The sequence below is a fragment of the Erpetoichthys calabaricus genome, chromosome 5 (assembly GCF_900747795.2).
Source record: "Erpetoichthys calabaricus chromosome 5, fErpCal1.3, whole genome shotgun sequence".
Classification (NCBI taxonomy): domain Eukaryota; kingdom Metazoa; phylum Chordata; class Cladistia; order Polypteriformes; family Polypteridae; genus Erpetoichthys; species Erpetoichthys calabaricus.
Window position 1 is genome coordinate 208835564 of NC_041398.2, and position 18564 is coordinate 208854127.

At 40.5% G+C, this 18564-nt stretch overlaps 2 protein-coding genes across 3 annotated transcripts in view; both read left to right on the plus strand.

Annotated features, from left to right (window-relative positions):
- Positions 1-3595, plus strand: part of LOC114652197 (guanine nucleotide-binding protein subunit alpha-14-like) — a 169094-nt gene extending 165499 nt beyond the window's left edge. Inside the window, exon 7 of the mRNA XM_028802444.2 lies at positions 2926-3595. Coding sequence (XP_028658277.1) covers positions 2926-3116 — 191 coding nt within the window. The 3' untranslated portion in view covers positions 3117-3595. The remainder of the gene's footprint in view (positions 1-2925) is intronic.
- Positions 1-18564, plus strand: part of LOC114652196 (guanine nucleotide-binding protein G(q) subunit alpha) — a 634881-nt gene that overhangs the window by 498302 nt on the left and 118015 nt on the right. The gene's annotated exons all lie outside the window — the stretch shown is intronic.

Consider the following 18564-nt stretch of genomic DNA (forward strand, 5'->3'; position numbering starts at 1 on the left):
TCCGAGTTCATTCAGCAGATCTGAGATGTGAGCCACCAAACCCGGCGTGCTTGGCTCCATCTCCGCCACCTCCATCAGTCCCCACCGAGAGCCCGGCTGCCTCCCCTCGACCTCCATCGGTCACCGTAGTGAGTTCTCCAGCACCCTCAATCCCCTCTGCTCCTTCCATAACTCAACAGCACGCCTCACTCCCTCCACTGGGCCACTGGCCCCTCACTCTCAGATTCTTAGACTGCTCTTCTCTGCTGATTCTTTAGCTTAGCTTTTCATTAATTGACACACTTAGCTGCTAATGAGGGGTAGCCGTGCTGACCTAATTCGCCCATTTCCCCCGTTAAGTGCTCTGTGACTGCACGCCTTTCCTTTACATGCAGCTTGTCCCTTTTAACCCTGTGCCATGTCGTTTCCCAATGGCTCAGTGAGACTGTCACACAATATTACAAATGTCTTTTCCACAGATGGCAGGACGTGCTGTGATGGCTGCTTTTGTCCTAAAGCGCTCTGATGTGGGAAGGAGAAGGCGGTTGGTTGCGTGTTTTCTTTTTTGTATGACGGAACACAATGGATTTACTGCTGTAGTGCTCATGTGAGGGTGTGCTTCACTATATTGTGTGCTCTTGTATGCGCTTCTTTCTTATAAATAAAAGAGTTATTTGGAAAAAAAAATATATGAGGGGGGACCCAAAAATAACCGGAATTTTGTTGTTGTTAGGTTGGTACTTGTAGTACGTGGTTGGGCCGCTAGGGCGATCTAGTTACACTCCTCACAAGTCAGTCTACCAAGTGCCATCAGTCTGGAAGGTTGTGCTTGTGTTCAGTGAATTTTTTTGTAAAAGTAGTTTTGCGCAACAGTATGAGAAGGAAACGCGCTGATTTGTGGGAGTCGGGCGATTGGTTCTTTCAGCATGACAACGCTCCATCTCACACTGCTGATTGGTTCTTTCAGCATGACAACGCTCCATCTCACACTGCTGATTGGTTCTTTCATCATGACAACGCTCCATCTCACACTGCTGATTGGTTCTTTCATCATGACAACGCTCCATCTCACACTGCTCTCAGCATTCGCCAATTTTTGGCAAGAAACGGTATGACAACCCTGAACCACCCGCCCTACTCACCGGATTTAGCTCCGTGTGATTTCTTTTTGTTCCCTCGGGTGAAAAAAGACTTGAAAGGAAGGCATTTTGCTGACGTCGAAGAGGTAAAACAAGAAACGACCAGAGCATTAATGGGCATTACTTCAGACGAATGGAACAATGGAACAAACGGTTAGATAAGTGTATTTCCGCCAATGGAGAGTACTTTGAAGGAGACTAATTGTAGTTTGTACAGATAATTAAATTAAACACGTTTTAAAAATATTTCAGGTCATTTTTGGGTCCCCCCTCATATTAATATATTGATATTAATGTGTAGCCAATGTTTTTCTTAACTTTCCTTTAGTTGAAGCTCATCAAATTGGCTACCGCTTTTATTTTTTTAATCGGTTAAGCTGGCATTTACTGTCAGCCAAGGTGAAAATACATGTCTGGGGACAGCCTGTTCAAAAGTGTGCAGTGAACGGCGGCGCTACAACGGCTACACACGCAGGGCTTCTTCCTCAAACAGCCACCCCAAGTTTCTTCAGTGTGTTTGAAATCGGGTTTCAGGGAGAGATCAAAAGATACTGAAAAGACTTAATGCTGGGAGAAAATAAAAAGCTAAAACTGCTGTTATCCTTTAAAGGGCTCAGTAGCACAAGGTAACTGAAGCTTAATAAGGAATCTGCACGTCTGTAATGAGCGCTGCCACAGACAGACAGACAGACACGTAGACCACCGCGGCTCCATACGTTTGTTTGATTCTTACTGTCGTTTTAACTCTTGTATCGCTATGTGACATAACAACAGCAAACAGAGTTGAGATAAGCATTGCGGTCTGTGGATATACCATTGTGGCAATTTTGTCATCATGGCATGTTGGCACCTCCAGTTAGACAGCAGTGTTAACTTCTTTTAGTTATTTAGACGTTCATTCAGAACGTGGAGGTTGTGATGCCTTGTCTGTGCTTTCCTGGTGTCGTGTGGCAGATTTGTTGATTCGGGTGTTTTGAGTACTGAAATCTGCGTCTCGTGTGGCTCTTTGTTATCCACTCTCTTAACTGCAGCCCTCTTGATACAGTGTGACACACTCTTTAATTCAAATGCATATTTTGCAGTTTTCTAGCTGCCAATTCTTTTTAGCGCACATCGACTTCTACATTACCGAGAGAGGACACAGAGCCTACGACATTGTATCGTTCACGTTTACCATTTATCCATTGACGCCGTTGAATGCCAGTGTAGTGTATATAATCTGATGCTACAGAAGGTTTTTTGCCTCGTGTCATTATTTTTAAGATGTACAGTGCACTCTCTGTACACGTGACACACATTTATTGGTCTAATCTACTGGGAGACTTTGACTGTAGACGCTTCATCGTAAACATCGTAAGCTTGTTCTCTGTCTGCCGGAGCAGGTTAACGTTGGCACCTCTGATCATCCATCCATCCATTTTCCAACCCGCTGAATCCGAACACAGGGTCACGGGGGTCTGCTGGAGCCAATCCCAGCCAACACAGGGCGCAAGGCAGGAACCAATCCCGGGCAGGGTGCCAACCCACCGCAGACCTCTGATCATTGCAGTTGTAAATCAAGCACTACCTTCATGAGGCGTTGGTTTGGTTTAGAAATGTGACGCTCAGCGAGCCGTCTGATTGTTCCCACCCAACGTTAAGCAAAACTCACTCATGGTTGTCTGGATACATAGACATTATACATCTGGCCTAAGCGAGACTACGTGTGACCGTGACCAGGATGTGTGAGCAACAAAGAAACAGGAAAAATGGTGGGAGGTTTTTGTGCCCCCATTGATTTGTTTTCTTTTCTCCTTCCACATTTCAGGACCAAAGGAGGACTCCAAAGCTGCCAAAGAGTTTATTTTAAAAATGTACCAGGATCAGAACCCAGACAAGGAGAAGGTCATCTACTCGCACTTCACATGTGCCACAGACACAGAGAACATCCGTTTCGTCTTTGCGGCCGTCAAGGACACGATTCTGCAGCTGAACCTCAAGGAGTTCAACCTCGTATAGGAGGCCCCCGCACAGGCCTTGGGACGGTTCACTCAGAGGCCCCTGCGCAGCGGCTGGAGCAGAGGGGCAAAGCAAACGGTAGCTGAGCGACTTCCGTGGAGCCTCTCCTGTACCTGCCTGCAGTGCTCCGAAGAGTCTGGACTTTTCCCTTTTTTTTAGCACAAGAAAGGGGTGAGGATTTTCTGCGAAGCAGCTTATCAGGGTCTTTGTGTGGGGCTTATTAAGTTTACTGATCTTTTAGTTCACTCAGTTTATGACTCCAAATTTAGTTTAGCTAACCTTTTTAAAAGATTGTTTTATGGTATACTAAGCCAAATGTTCTTTTTTTTATCTAATGATAATTTGGAATGGTATCTGAAGACTTTTTGGGGGTCCCATCATCAAGGATTCCAATGTTTTACTATTTAAAAATGATTTATGGGTAAACACTTTTGGTAGTATATATATATATATATATATATATATATATATATATATATATATATATATATATATATATATATATATATATAGTGTGTGTGTGTACGGTATATATTTAAATATATATATATATATATACCGTCTTTTTCCGAAAATAAGACATCCCCCGAAAATAAGCCCTATCGAGATTTTCGGAACTTTTTGTAATATAAGCCCTCCCCCGAAAATAAGCCCTAGTTAAAATAATGTGAAAAAAAGAATTCGTTAAAAAATGCTGTTGATGTATTAAGTATGTTTAGCTTCCCTAATACTCGTATTTCAGAGAAATGTTTGAAATAAAATATTCCGAGAAATTCATTGTTTACCTCTACAGTTCGTTTCAAATTAATTCTTGGAATTTATCTTAAAAATACAACATAAGGCAGCATGAATACATAAATATTGTGTCCGCTCTGCTCTGCTGTGTTGTACTGCGTCGTGCGTATCGCAGAGTATGGTCGAATGAGGTGGGGAGGGGGGCATGCATATGCGGAATGCGACGGAACGCGTCGTTGGCGCACACTATAAATAATTGTTCGTTAAGGCAGCAGTCTACATTGAGCGACAGTGCAGATACAACGTTTGTTCATTTCAGTCTTGTAAGTCTGATTATTTCCTCATACGTCATTTTATTTTTTATAAAGTGAATAATTTTTAACCGCAGTTAAAATGAGTACCGGTACAAAACGAAAGAGCTATTCCGTCGAGTACAAAAAGGGAATTGTGGAAGACTCCAGGAGTGTAAATCTTGTTGTATTCTGTGTAAAATAAATAAATATTAAATAAAAATATATAAATATACTTTTATTTTTGTCCTCCCCCGAAAATAAGCCCTAGTGCGTATTTTGGACCAAAAAAGAAAGTAAGACAGTGTCTTATTTTCGGAAAAAGACGGTATATATGTGTATGTATATACGTGTGCCTGTGTGTGTATGGGTATGCGTGTGTGTGTGTACATTTACACACACACATGCACAGATTCATACAGTATATATATAAATATATATATATATAAAACGTACAGATTAAATAACCTCAATTTCTTACCACGGGTGACGTGCCATTAGTGGTTATTTGGGTTTTCTTTCTACTGGCGACTTTTTTAAATACTTGATAAATTAGAAACATTTTTCACAATGGTTATTTGAAGGAGAAAAAAAAAGTACAATAATAATGCAAAAAAGTCAAATACCAAAGACACAAAGCAAAGCCTATGTGAACGGAGGAGGTTGGGGGGGGCGCCCTGCTCCTTCACTTGCTTGCACCCCTGCTGTATTTAAGGGTCTGCCGCGGCCCTCCTCACCACGATGCTTTGATATTTCCGCAGTATCTCAGGAGCGAGAGACATTTCATGAGGAGACGCAACGTGTTAGGCCGGGGTGTCCATTTGTAATCTGACAAAACCTCCTAAATGTTTGTACACATCTTTTTATTCCTGGATTATATTTTGGATCTTGTAAAAAATAAAAAAAACATTATTTTTAGGTTTTTAATAAACTCTTTTAAGCCTGAATCGTCACAATTTGTTTCTTTTTTTATTTGTATATACAGTTGTGGTCAGATTTTTACACACACTCATCATGTACATGAACGTCGTGGTGATTGTCAGCTTTCGATGATTTCTTTGAATTGTTCCTTTTCTGAGGTGGAATGATTGTACAGCATACATCATTCATGATTCGAAAAAACAAGAATTTGGTGCAGAAGTTTGAATTTATTTTGGATTTTCTAAAAAAATAATGTAGGTATTGTGTGCATTCAGGTTTTGGTAAGTGACGTCAGCATTGTTGTTTACTATCAAGATCTCCACAGTGACAGACGGTCCTGTCAGAACAGCGGGCAACAAATCGCCAGCTCTTTGAAAGTGAATGTGAAAAGATGCATGGAAGCAAATTCGAGAGAGAGATACATCTGTAAAGCGGAAAGAAGTGGGGAATCGGCCATCACAAGGTAACGCAGTGTGACGGCAAGGACCAACGTGCAGACGTCGATGTTTGAGGAATGGTTTGATGTGGTGAAGCAAATCATCAAACTTAAATTCTGACATGCACCTGTCTTCATGGTGCTTTCCTTCATTCATTTCTCGCATTGGCAATACAAGCATTGCATATTTCCCAACATAATGACATGATACATTTAAACATCTCACCATCCTCTGTGCTGCGGTTGCCATCTTTTTTTGCACCTTCACAACAGCATCAGAATGCAAAGAAATTTTATCTTCAGCATCTTTCTTTCCTCTACTTACAACACAGTGAAACTAGACATTGTTTTAGCATCGTAATTTCTCACACTGCCACCCGGTGGAATCCTCCAGATTTACATAAAGTACATGTGCAAGCACGCGAGTTGCAGAGCGTTAACTATTTCCCGGCCCTTAAGTTGCTAGAAAAACAATGCAAATATTAAAGACATGAATGGTAATACGCTGAGCCCATGGGATGTAGGGGGTTAGCTTCCCATGACCACCAAAAACTATTACCTTATGCTAGTGATTGCTCAAAATACACTTTTCTGCAACAAGATATCTTCTGATAATATGCACTTTTCAGAACACACCAACCATGAAGTAACAAAAAAAATGCAGTACACAATCGCTAACATGCAGAGGTGGTAACTGGCCCAGCAGTGATGGGGCGTTGGCTCCACAACATACACGTCAATTTATTGTTATTTTCACTCATCCATCATTAGCATTGCAGCTCTAAACTTTGGTCATGTCATGCAAGAAAGTGACCACCATGGTGCTGATGCTGGTGTACATTATATAATGATGGAAAACAGAATAGGCCTGTAAGAACAAATCTCTTTTATATACAGTTAGGTCCATAAATATTTGGACAGAGACAACTTTTTTTCTAATTTTGGTTCTGTACATTACCACAATGAATTTTAAATAAAACAACTCAGATGCAGTTGAAGTGCAGACTTTCAGCTTTAATTCAGTGGGGTGAACAAAACGATTGCATAAAAATGTGAGGCAACTAAAGCATTTTTTTTTAACACAATCCCTTCATTTCAGGGGCTCAAAAGTAATTGGACAATTGACTCAAAGGCTATTTCATGGGCAGTTGTGGGCAAGTCTGTCGTTATGTCATTATCAGTTAAGCAGATAAAAGGCCTGGAGTTGATTTGAGGTGTGGTGCTTGCATGTGGAAGATTTAGCTGTGAACAGACAACATGCGGTCAAAGGAGCTCTCCATGCAGGTGAAAGAAGCCATCCTTAACCCCCTTGTAGACGACTGTTGCAAAATCGCTTCAAACCGCTTCAGGCCTGAATGCAGCCGAGGTGGTTGATGCGTATTCGATACGTACCAAGGATCGTATTGGAAGCACTGGTCACACCATCTAGCAGGTATCGTGGAAACTACATCAGACTGATGGAAGTGAAGTGTTGGCGTGGCTGTGCACGTGGATTTTGGCTGTTAATTCTGAGAGATTGTCCAAATTTGAGGTAAGTTATGCTAAAATAAAAATATGTACCAGTTTATTGTTTGCTTGTGTGCTATATTCATATTAACAATCTCCACTTAATTTAGCATCTGCTTGACAGCAAAAACACAAATAATTTCTTTATAGAATTGTAAATAAATTTAGGCAACATGGGGTTAAGCTGCGAAAACAGAAAAAACCCATCCGAGAAATTGCTACAATATTACGAGTGGCAAAATCTACAGTTTGGTACATCCTGAGAAAGAAAGCAAGCACTGGTGAACTCAGCAACACAAAAAGACCTGGACGTCCACGGAAGACAACAGTGGTGGATTATCGCAGAATCATTTCCATGGTGAAGAGAAACCCCTTCACAACAGGCAACCAAGTGAACAACACTCTCCAGGGGGTAGGCGTATCGATATCCAAGTCTACCATAAAGAGAAGACTGCATGAAAGTAAATACAGAGGGTGCACTGCAAGGTGCAAGCCACTCATAAGCCTCAAGAATAGAAAGGCTAGTTTGGACTTTGCTAAAGAACATCTAAAACAGCCAGCACAGTTCTGGAAAAACATTCTTTGGACAGATGAAACCAAGATCAACCTCTACCAGAATGATGGCAAGAAAAAAGTATGGAGAAGGCGTGGAACAGCTCATTATCCAAAGCATACCACATCATCTGTAAAACACGGTGGAGGCAGTGTGATGGCTTGGGTGTGCATGGCTGCCAGTGGCGCTGGGACACTAGTGTTTATTGATGATGTGACACAGGACAGAAGCAGCCAAATGAATTCTGAGGTGTTCAGAGACATACTGTCTGCTCAAATCCAGCTAAATGCAGTCAAATTGAATGGGCGGCATTTCATGATTCAGATGGACAATGACCCAAAACATACAGCCAAAGCAACCCAGGAGTTTATTAAAGCACAGAAGTGGAAAATTCTTGAATGGCCAAGTCAGTCACCTGACCTTAACCCAATTGAGCATGCATTTCACTTGTTGAAGACTAAACTTCAGACAGAAAGGCCCACAAACAAACAGCAACTGAAAGCCGCTGCAGTAAAGGCCTGGCAGAGCATTAAAAAGGAGGAAACCCAGCATCTGGTGATGTCCATGAGTTCAAGACTTCAGGGTGTCATTGTCAGCAAAGGGTTTTCAACCAAGTATTAGAAATGAACATTTTATTTCCAGTTATTTAATTTGTCCAATTACTTTTGAGCCCCTGAAATGAAGTGATTGTGTTAAAAAATGCTTTAGTTGCCTCATATTTTTATACAATCGTTTTGTTCACCCCACTGAATTAAAGCTGAAAGTCTGCACTTCAACTGCATCTGAGTTGTTTCATTTAAAATTCATTGTGGTAATGTACAGAACCAAAATTAGAAAAAAGTTGTCTCTGTCCAAATATTTATGAACCTAACTGTATATAATAAATTGTAGCGAATAAGCCCTTTGTCCACCTCTTGAACCCTCAGGTACCACTCCAGACACGTTGTAAAATCACAAGATTTATTTATTTTCTTGTCTTCACGTGCACAAAGCACCCTTTCCACCACACTATTCATAAACACAATACTCTCAATAAACCAATACAATCCTCCACACTCCCAGACACTTCGCCCTCCTACCTCCCAGCTCAGCTCAAATGTCTGGGCTCACCCAGAGTCCTTTTATAGCCCCTGACCCGGAAGTGGTTCCTGGCCAAACCCCCAAGTCCTTATCCCTTCCGGGTCAGGGTAAACAGTCTTTTCAGCCCAGGAGCACATCGTTTCTTCCTGTCACGTGGTGATGACGCACTCCCAGGTTATAGGGCACGTAAGAGCCCACTAGCCCCCCTACAGCGACTCCTGGCGGCCCCCAAGGTATCCAGCAAGGCTGTGTAACAACACTACAAAGTCCATGATGCCCTGCTGGAACTCGGGGCACGAATATGCTGTCCGGAGGGCTCCTCCTAGCGGCCTGGGGGTGAGGGCCGGACTGGGAAGCCTGCAATCCTCCACAATATATATATATAATAATGCAAATATGATGGAATGCTCCTCACCATCGCAAGCCTGAGACTGGACAGCCCTCAAAACAAACGAACTAGCGTCTGTCTGCAGGAGGATTCCTTAGAGAAGTCGGGTGACAACAGAGCAGCCTTCAAGTCAGAGGAGGACCGTTCACAGCCATCAGACCAGACAGTGCAGCGCTTCTTCTGGCCCTTCATAAGATCAGTTAGTGGAGCAGCCTATATTTGCAAAATTTGGGATGAATCTTCTATAATAACCAACATGTCCCAGTAAGGCACAAACCTGCTTTTGTGTTTCCTGACGGAGATATGCAAGCACCTCACCTACCTTCTTCAGCTGAGGTCTAATCAAACCTTTCCCAATAGAAAATCCCAAATAATGCGTTTCAGACATTCCCATCTTACATTTCTTTGGGTTAGCTGTCAACCCAGCCTGCCTCAAGCTGTCAAATGTGACTGCCAATCATTACTGAAAATGATAACATCATCAAAATATGACGCAGAATATTCAGAATGGGGGTGCAAAATCTGATCCATCATTCACTGGAAAGTTAGAGGCGTGCCATGCAGTCCAAACAGGAGCCATACTGGTTGTTGTTTGGCTGGCACCACTAAGCACTGGATTCTCTGTATACACTTGTTTTTTTGTTTGTTTAGTGTCACCCTCTATCATCAAGGTATACCAGCTTTCAGCAACTTAATGGCTACTGGAACTGGTTATAACTCTCCATGACCGTTTTATGGAAAAGGACATTGGATCAGTGCATCCACCAGAACATCTCGTCTTTTTTGAGCAACCTGATGACCTCTCTGATGTTCAGTCTGCCCTCCCTGACTACCTCCAGTTCCATGTATTTCCTTTTTTTATTGAATTTCTTTAAAGCATGTAACCTTCCATACAATTCAAGTCAAACTTAACAAACTGCCAGGTTTTAAAAAAGTTTTGAACAGATCCTCTAAGAGATCATTTGTTTTTTTCCAGTTTCAAACAGTATATAACATCAGTTACCCACTGACTTAACAGAGGTGGGCTGGGATTCTTCCAGTTGTGAAAGATAAGTCTACGTGCTAATAGTAAAGTAAAGGCAATTACAGTCTGAGAGGGTGGAAAAATGTGGTTATCATGTAGAGGTGCCTCAGATTAAAGCTTCTCTAACTTGAAGTGCTTCCTCCATTGGTTCCATATTCTGAGTGAATGAAGGAAAACTGGGTTGTTAGCACTGTTCCCTCTAAGCTAAGCGCGTGAGCAATCGCTCACACGAATTCAGAGTGTCGCTCATACTTCCCGCATGATCGCTCATTCCGACGGCGTCGCTCGTACTTATCACACGATCGCTCACTCCGACCGTCGGAGTTGGTGCTCATAAATTTTTGGCTTAAACAAAATGTCGCTCATAAACAATGTTTTTTGCTCACTATATGCTACTCCTTAGAGGGAACATTGGTTGTTAGTATATTGACGATACCTTGTATTTACTGGTGTACAAAGCAGGGAATACAAAGAAGTGCTGCAGGATTTTATTTCTAATGTGAATCAAGTCTGTGTATGTTCATCTATTTGTGTCAATGTCCAGGTTTTTATAGCTTGTATGTTTGCTGCCCAATAATAAAACTGAAAGCTGGGTAGAGCCATGCTGCCTTCTGATTTAGGTCGTTGTAGGGTCGTGCTTTGGATGCGTGGATATTTCGAATTCTAAATAATTTATGTTATGATTGATTCTAGTTTCTTAAAAAATGATTTGTTATTGTAATGTATATGGGGATGTTTTGAAATTGAAACCTGCTTAGGAAGGATATTCATCTTGATGTTAATTCTCCCTGCTAAAGTAAGATGGAGGGTTGACCATCTGTGCACGTCTTATTTAATTTTGTCCATGCAAACTGCAAAATTTTGTTGAAAAAGAGCTTTATATTTTCTTGTGATGTTTATCCCTAGGAATTTAAACTGATCTACGATGATAAAAGGGAAGGTGTGCAATCTAATGCTGTTTGCTAGAGAGTTCACTGGAAAAAAAACACACTTTTGTTCAAATTAATTTTGAGTTTGGAATTCTGCTAGTACAGTTAGGGCTGCAGGCACTGAATTTTGTGGGTCTGACATATATAGTACTACCATATCATCCGCATATAGTGATATTTTCTGTTCAAGTCCTTCTCTGAAAATTCCCTTTATCTCTCATGCATTTCTAAAAAGTGAACAGCCAATGGTTCAATGGTGATTGCAAAATTGCACCCTTGTCTAGTACCGCATTCTAGTTTGAAATAGTCTGAAATAATGTTGTTAATACAAACTGAAGCTTCTGGACTAGTATACAGTAGTTTGATCCATGCACATATGTTCAGGCCAAACCCAAATTTATGCAAAGTGGTGAACAGGTAACCCCATTCAACCATATCAAATGCTCTTTCTGCATCCAAAGATAATAACATCTCTGGAGTGTTGGACTTTGTGGGTGAATATATTACATTAAATAGGCATTGAAGATTGGTAGCCAAGTGTCTACCTTTAATAATCCGGTTTGGTCTTGTGATATTACCGAAGGGAGCACTTTCTCAATCCTTCTAACTGGAACTTCAGAAAGCATCTTAACATCATTATTCAGAAGTGAGATTGGTCTGTATGATGTGCATTGTAACAAGTCCTTATTTTTCTTAGGAAAAACGGTAATTAATGCTGAGCAAAAAGTTTGAGGTAGAATTTTATTGCCTCTGGCTTCTTTAAATGTTGCTAATAAAAGGGGAGCTAACTTGATTGAAATTTTTTTGATAAAATTCAGCAGGGTAGCAATCAGGACCTGGTACTTTCCCACTCTAAAGTGAGTTTATAGTGTCTAATAATTCTGATAGTGTCAGTGGTTTATTCAATTCCTCTACACTGAAAGTATCTACATACATAGAAAGTGGGGAGCTACTTCAACTACCACTAATGTGCAGCATCCACCTAGATGATTTAATAGTAGACATTTTTGCACCAGTATGCTCACCACACATTGGCTATTTCTCTCACCACTTCACCACCTGATAGCTAATTGGAGACAGGGATGGTTAGGGGGCCAGAATGAGTAGGATGTGGCGGGCAATTTGGCCTGGACATTGGGATACACCCTACTCTTTATGAGGAATCCTCAGGGAACTTTTATGAAAACAGAGAGTCAGGACCCAGGTTTTACATATCACCTGAAAGACGCTGCCATTTTTACAGCACAGTGTCCCCGTCACTTGAGTAGGGCATTGGGATCTACATTCAGACCACAGGGTAAAGTGCCACTTGTTGGCCTCATCAACACCTCCTCCAGTAGCCACTCAAACTTTTCCTAAATGGTCTCCCATCCAAGTACTGACCAGGCCTGAACATTAGTTTCAGGTGGATGATATCTGAAGTGCAGGTGGTGTGGTTGCTGGCAAATGCAAGAAGGCAAACTTGAAATGGTGTTTCAGCTGCTCATTTTTGGTAGAATGACAGCATTTGTCCTCTACAATTTTGATAATTGCTCAATTGCGGATACATTAACACCACATACTGTGGTCATAATGAAGCAGCTCATAGAATGTCTGCAGCACATCATCTAACCTCAGGAGACGCTCCTTTAACTGTAAGTCAAGTCATTTCCACTTGCTAGTAAAGGCAGTCAACATTAAAGCACATTCTGGAAATGACACGACAGCATTTGTCAGTTTGGTGATGCAGGAGTTTTGATAATAATCAAATAAAATAAGCAGTTAAGTATGGACAAATCACTCCTTAACAACAGTTACTGCAAAGCATTAACAATATTCAATTCTTTACACTGCTTTATGGAAGGTGTAATTTATGCGTGTAATCTCAGACATGATTGGCCCTAAACATCACCACTCTAGAGTATACAACACATCGCACACTAGCTTACCCTTAAACATTGTACTTGGGAAGTTGGGTTTCATGATGTGGAACAGCAGTTCAAGTTCTGCCTTGGTCACTTTGTGTGTGAAGTCCATCTGCTTTCCAGGTTCCCATCTCCATGGGCTTGTGAGTCTGGCAAGTTTGTTTCCCTTTCAGTGCGACAATGCCAGCACAGCCTTCAGTTCCATTAAATCCAGCACTGAAAAAATTAAATCTGAAAATTGACTGCAATACAGAATGAACATTTTCAAGACGACATAACCTCCCACCCTTTGGTTTACTTTCAAAAACAGCACTAATGAGCTTAACTTTACATTTAAATATAGAACATTAGAAAAAATGTGATGGGGGCAGGCTGTTGAGCCTACCAAGCTACTTCATCATATCTGCCAATTGTGTAAAATAACAGAAAGTCCCTAAAGCACCTGCTCTCCACCACTTTACTTGGTAGTTTATTCAATATGTCTGTGGTCTGACAAGTTTTCAACTGTTCCTTGCTGTTCCTGTTGAACTCTTAAAGTAACAGTCTCGATCCACTTGACTAATTCTGTTCATCATTTTAAACACTTCATATCATGTCACCTCTTAATTTTTGATTGCTTAAATTGAAAAGGTTCAACACCTTCAAACACTTCCCATAGTTCATACCGCTTAGTGACGGGATCAGCCTAGTCGCTCTTCTCTGGATTTTCTCTAGTGCTGTTATGCCTTTTTTGTAGCCTGGAGACCAAAACCAAGCACAGAACTCCTGGGGCCTCATGCATAACGCCATGCATAGAATTCACACTAAAACATGGCATACGGACAAAAAAATCTTTGCGTTTGCCAACTTCTACATTCTTCCGCTCCATAAATCCCGGTCAGCGTGAAAGGTAATGCACGTGCACGCGCCTGCTGCCACTCCCCAACTCCTCCCAGAATTACGCCTCTTTGAATATGCAAATCAATATAAATAGTCCTTAAGTTTGGCATACTGTGAAAAGACAATGGCAAAAGCACGGGGGAAAATAGAAGAATTTCAGCGAATACCAAGTGGAGGCAAACAAAAACTATTTGTTGGTTTAAACTGTGGTATGAACAACAAAAGGAAGTTGATCATGTGACAGAGAAACTCAAAAGTTCAAGTTCACAAAGTCACACAATGCCCGAAATAAAAAAGAAGTTGTCAGATATCAAAGTTGCCATGAAAAGGCGAGTCGTAGCCCACTGTCTGAGTGTCATATGAAAGCTTATTAGGGTTCAGAGAAAAGAAAAAAAAATAGGGACACATTGGGGAAAAAAGCTCGAAATTTCCACTTTAATCACATACTTTATTTTGTTATTAAAGTAGAACATCATAAACTTCATCTTTAAATCGTTTAATTTACTACTCTCATAAATACCACCGTAACTAAAGTAGCACGTTAAATGCTTTGTTTTGTATGTGTTCTTCTATGTGCTCTGTGTGTGTCAATCACTACTTGCTTCTTAAACGGGTTTTCTCTTCATCCGACAGGACACAGAATCCATTACATTCGTGATATTACAGCTCTCTGAATAATTAAAATACTGAGATGTATACTTAATATCATTTTCATGATGATAGGAGTTAAAGCATGTTATTAAACATGGGAACACGGTGGCGCAGTGATTGTTCCTGCCTCCCGCAAGATGCTTGCTGCGCTGTGTGCGACCTTCGATGAAATAATTTATTGCAGCAGTACTGTCTCTTTCAAACGTACTAACCTCCAATTCCTGTCCTTCCTTTTTTTTCTCCAAGCAACCAATCGCCACACAATCCGCTCAGTAATAGACGTTAAGCCATCTCTAAGCTTAGAACTCAGATTCTTCAAAACTTTTAAGGAACATTGAAATATCTTCGTAGTACATGTTTAATTATTCCATCCATCTATCCTTCCAGTGTCGCGCCAGACCCAGCATGAATACAGCGCAAGGCAGGAACAATCCCTGAACTAGCTAGCACTGCGACACCGCAACACATGTTAACATTTTATCTGCACAATGTAATAAACATATTTTGCTGCATTTCATCTTAAAAATTATATCGTCATCATATGTAAATACACGCTTTATAAAGCCCCTCAGCTCATGTCCCGGCCATTTTAATGCCTGGTCAAGCAAAACTTCTTCACCACATCTACATGCCAAGTATAAGTTCTTATTTATCAAATCGATTCCAATACATACAGAAATGTGCAGACAGTACTCTATCATTATATGCAGAAGTGAGATATGGTGTCCCGCAGGGCTCAGTTCTGAGACCTTTCCTGTTTTCACTTTACATGCTTCCACTGGGATCTATCATTAGAAAACAATGTTAATTTTCACTCATATGAAGATGACACCCAGTTATACCTTTCTTTTAGATCAAATGAAGTTTCTCCAATGTTGTCTTTAATTAGTTGTGTTAGTGAATTAAAGGAGTGGATGAATGTTAACTACCTATCTTTAAACACCGATAAAACAGAGATGTTAATTATTGGAGGGAATGACGCTGATCACAACACTATTTTGCCATCATTTAACTCAGTTGGAATCCCAATTAATTTTACTGAATCAGCCCACAATCTAGGAGTTATCTTTGACTCTAGCATGTCATTTAAAGAGCACATTACAAAGTTGTCCAAATCATGTTTCTTCCATCTTAAAAATGTTGGGAAATTAAGGCACTTTCTAAATAAACAGGATTTGAGAAATTAATTCATGCATTTATTTCTAGTAGGTTTGACTACTGCAATGCAGTTAATTCCAAAATGCTGATGCAAGAATTATTACAAGAACAAGAAAATACGAATACATAACTCCAGTTCTTAAATCCTTACAATGACCCCCAGTTAAGTTTAGGGCAGATTTTAAAATCCTCCTTTTAACATATAAAGCCTTAAATGGCCAAGGTCCGGCTTACTTGTCTGAACTTATCATGACTAACAAAACAGAGCGCACATTAAGATCTCAAGATGCCGGTCTGCTTATGATTCCAAGAATTAGTAAAATAACAATGGGAGGCCGAGCATTTAGTTACAGGGCCCCTAAACTGTGGAATGGTCTGCCTGCTACTATAAGAGATGCCCCTTCGGTCTCAGCTTTCAAATCCTGGCTGAAGACTCACGACTTCAGTTTAGCATATCCTGACTAGAGCTGCTGATTAACTGTACAGACTGCATCTGTTGTTAGTCATTAGCACTAAAACATAAGTAATATGATAGTTAGAATTTGTTACTAACCCTTACTAACTAATCTCTTCTCTGTACTCATATGTGGCACTTGGTGCCACTGCCTACCTGCCAAGTTGTTTTGCCTGCCTAAAGTAAAGTCATCTCTGAAGGAAGATCACAGTAATCGTTTGGTAGAGGGGTCCTTTCAATGGATTGGCTGGCCCAGCGCTGTTCAGCTGTGGAATGGCCAATTGGGAGAGGCAGCTTGATGGCTGAGGTCTCCAGGACTCTAAACAAATCCAAATCATATTATGTGATATAATCTACTGTTAAATTCTGCTATGTACTTATTTTTAATATAATAAAAAATATTTTTACTTTTATACTGTATTGAGGAATACTTGTGTTCTGTTCTGTGTATTGTATTGTATTGTCCCCCTTCTTTTTGACACCCACTGCACACCAACCTACCTGGAAAGGGGTCTCTCTTTGAACTGCCTTTCCCAGGTTTTTCCCATTTTTTTGGGAGTTTTTCCTTGTCTTCTTAGAGAGTCAAGGCTGGGGGCTCTCAAGAGGCAGGGCCTGCTAAAGCCCATTGTGGCATTTCTTGTGTGATTTTGGGCTATACAAAAATAAATTGTATTGTATAAGGAGCTGCAGCTACAAGATTATGGTGTGTTATAGCCAAGAGTTTCTTTTATATTTGGTTTGATTTATTGTACTTTTTGTTATTTTGTAGTTATTCTTTTTCAGGTTTGTATGTAAGTTCTGTTGTTAATTATTTAATATTTGTGTACTGTGTCTTTAAACGTGACTCCATTCCCTGGGCATTGTGCATGGAGCCCCAGAAGGCGGAGTTACCCAGACATCATTGCTGCTGCCTCCTCCATCCACTTTTATAGTCTTTCAGAGAGAGGATATCGGCGGTGGATCACTGAATTTGTGTGTACTTTGTGTTTCTTGTTATTTTTTGGACATAATCTGTTTTGTGATTTCGATTTTATGGGATTACATATTGCGCTTTTATTGTCTTTTTAAGTACATTCTTTTTGCCATTTTTAGATTTCTATTTTGTATTTATAAAATAAATATTTTGTTTATAAACATTTCTTTGTAGACTTGTCTCACTGAGTCAGAGGTTTTCAACGGTTGTTCTCCTACATAAGGAATTTTTGTGTATTTTGAACTTTTAATGCCAGCTTCTCATTTTTAGACATTGGCAGACTGAGGCCTGCAGGTAGCAGTTGGGGGCTGTCTGCCTAAAGGCACGCCTTTTCTAGTCAGGCTAGAGAAGCTTTTTGTGTGGAGCTTTTTTTATAAGTTTCTCCCCCTTTCTCACTGTCATGTTTGTGCCACCAGATCAAAACAGATTGGTGGTTCTGGAGTAAGCTATTCACATTAATGATCATTGCCTGTGTTTATCAAGCATTTCAGAATAGGAAAACAGCCCTAACTGGCTCATAATTCTCACAGTAATGCAAATTTGATCCTACTTTATTATCAGTAGGAGTAAAAGTATTTTATCTGTTTTCCTACGTTAGGAAACTACTCCTAACTTCACCAGGACTGTCCTAACTTACCAGGAGCTTCCAGAAAATGATGTTTAGGCAGAGACTGGTAGACACATCCCAGAGAAGGCAAAATGTTAAAATATTATTTGTGATGCTGCAGAGTGGCAACAGTAACATGCAGCTTGGTGCACATACTTCTGTACAATGTTTTCCTTCTTCCTCTTCTTTGATTATGATGATTATTATCATCATCTTGGTGGTGTAGCCTCAGAGTTAATATCAGAAAACTATAAAATGTCACCATGAATGTTAATTTGTGGCAAGGCCTGCTGTAAAATCGTGACACCATTCCTTCTCACATATGGCTCCTTGCTAGAGGCTTTGTTATGTTATGTCCTACTCTGAGGCAGGAGCAATTCTTATCATAGTGTGACTTTCAGTGCAATTCCAAGGGGTAAGTCTAAAACACCTGATATATATGGACACTTAATGAAGTGCTCACAAAGCGTATGTTTAAGTTAGGCTTTCACAGTTTGGGGATTTGTGTGGTCAATTCTGTTATTAGGCTTTCTGTGTTATTCTACAATACAACTACTGTGTGGATCCAGTTACTTGGTTTTTGTCACTTTGGTGGTGGAGAAACTTCAGTGTTCAGGCAGCTAAGGTGGATGAAATCTTTGCACAACTGATTGCAGTATTGCAAGCCTTGCATTGGATTGTGTTGGGAATTAATTAAGCCCTCTAATAAAGCTTGTGACTTAATGGTCAGTGTACATCAATGCCATCCTCATCTACGACCACAACCTTTGGGTAGTGAATGAACAACAAAAGTACAGGTGCAAATGGAGGAAAAAGGTTTACAGGACTGCTGGGTTCATTCTGTGGAGGATGTTGAACTCAACAGTAAAGGAGTGGAATTACTGATTCTTATGGTCAAGAGTAGTAACAGCACCAGCAGTAGCATTAGTAGTAACTTTTTGGCGTTACAGTAGATAAGAA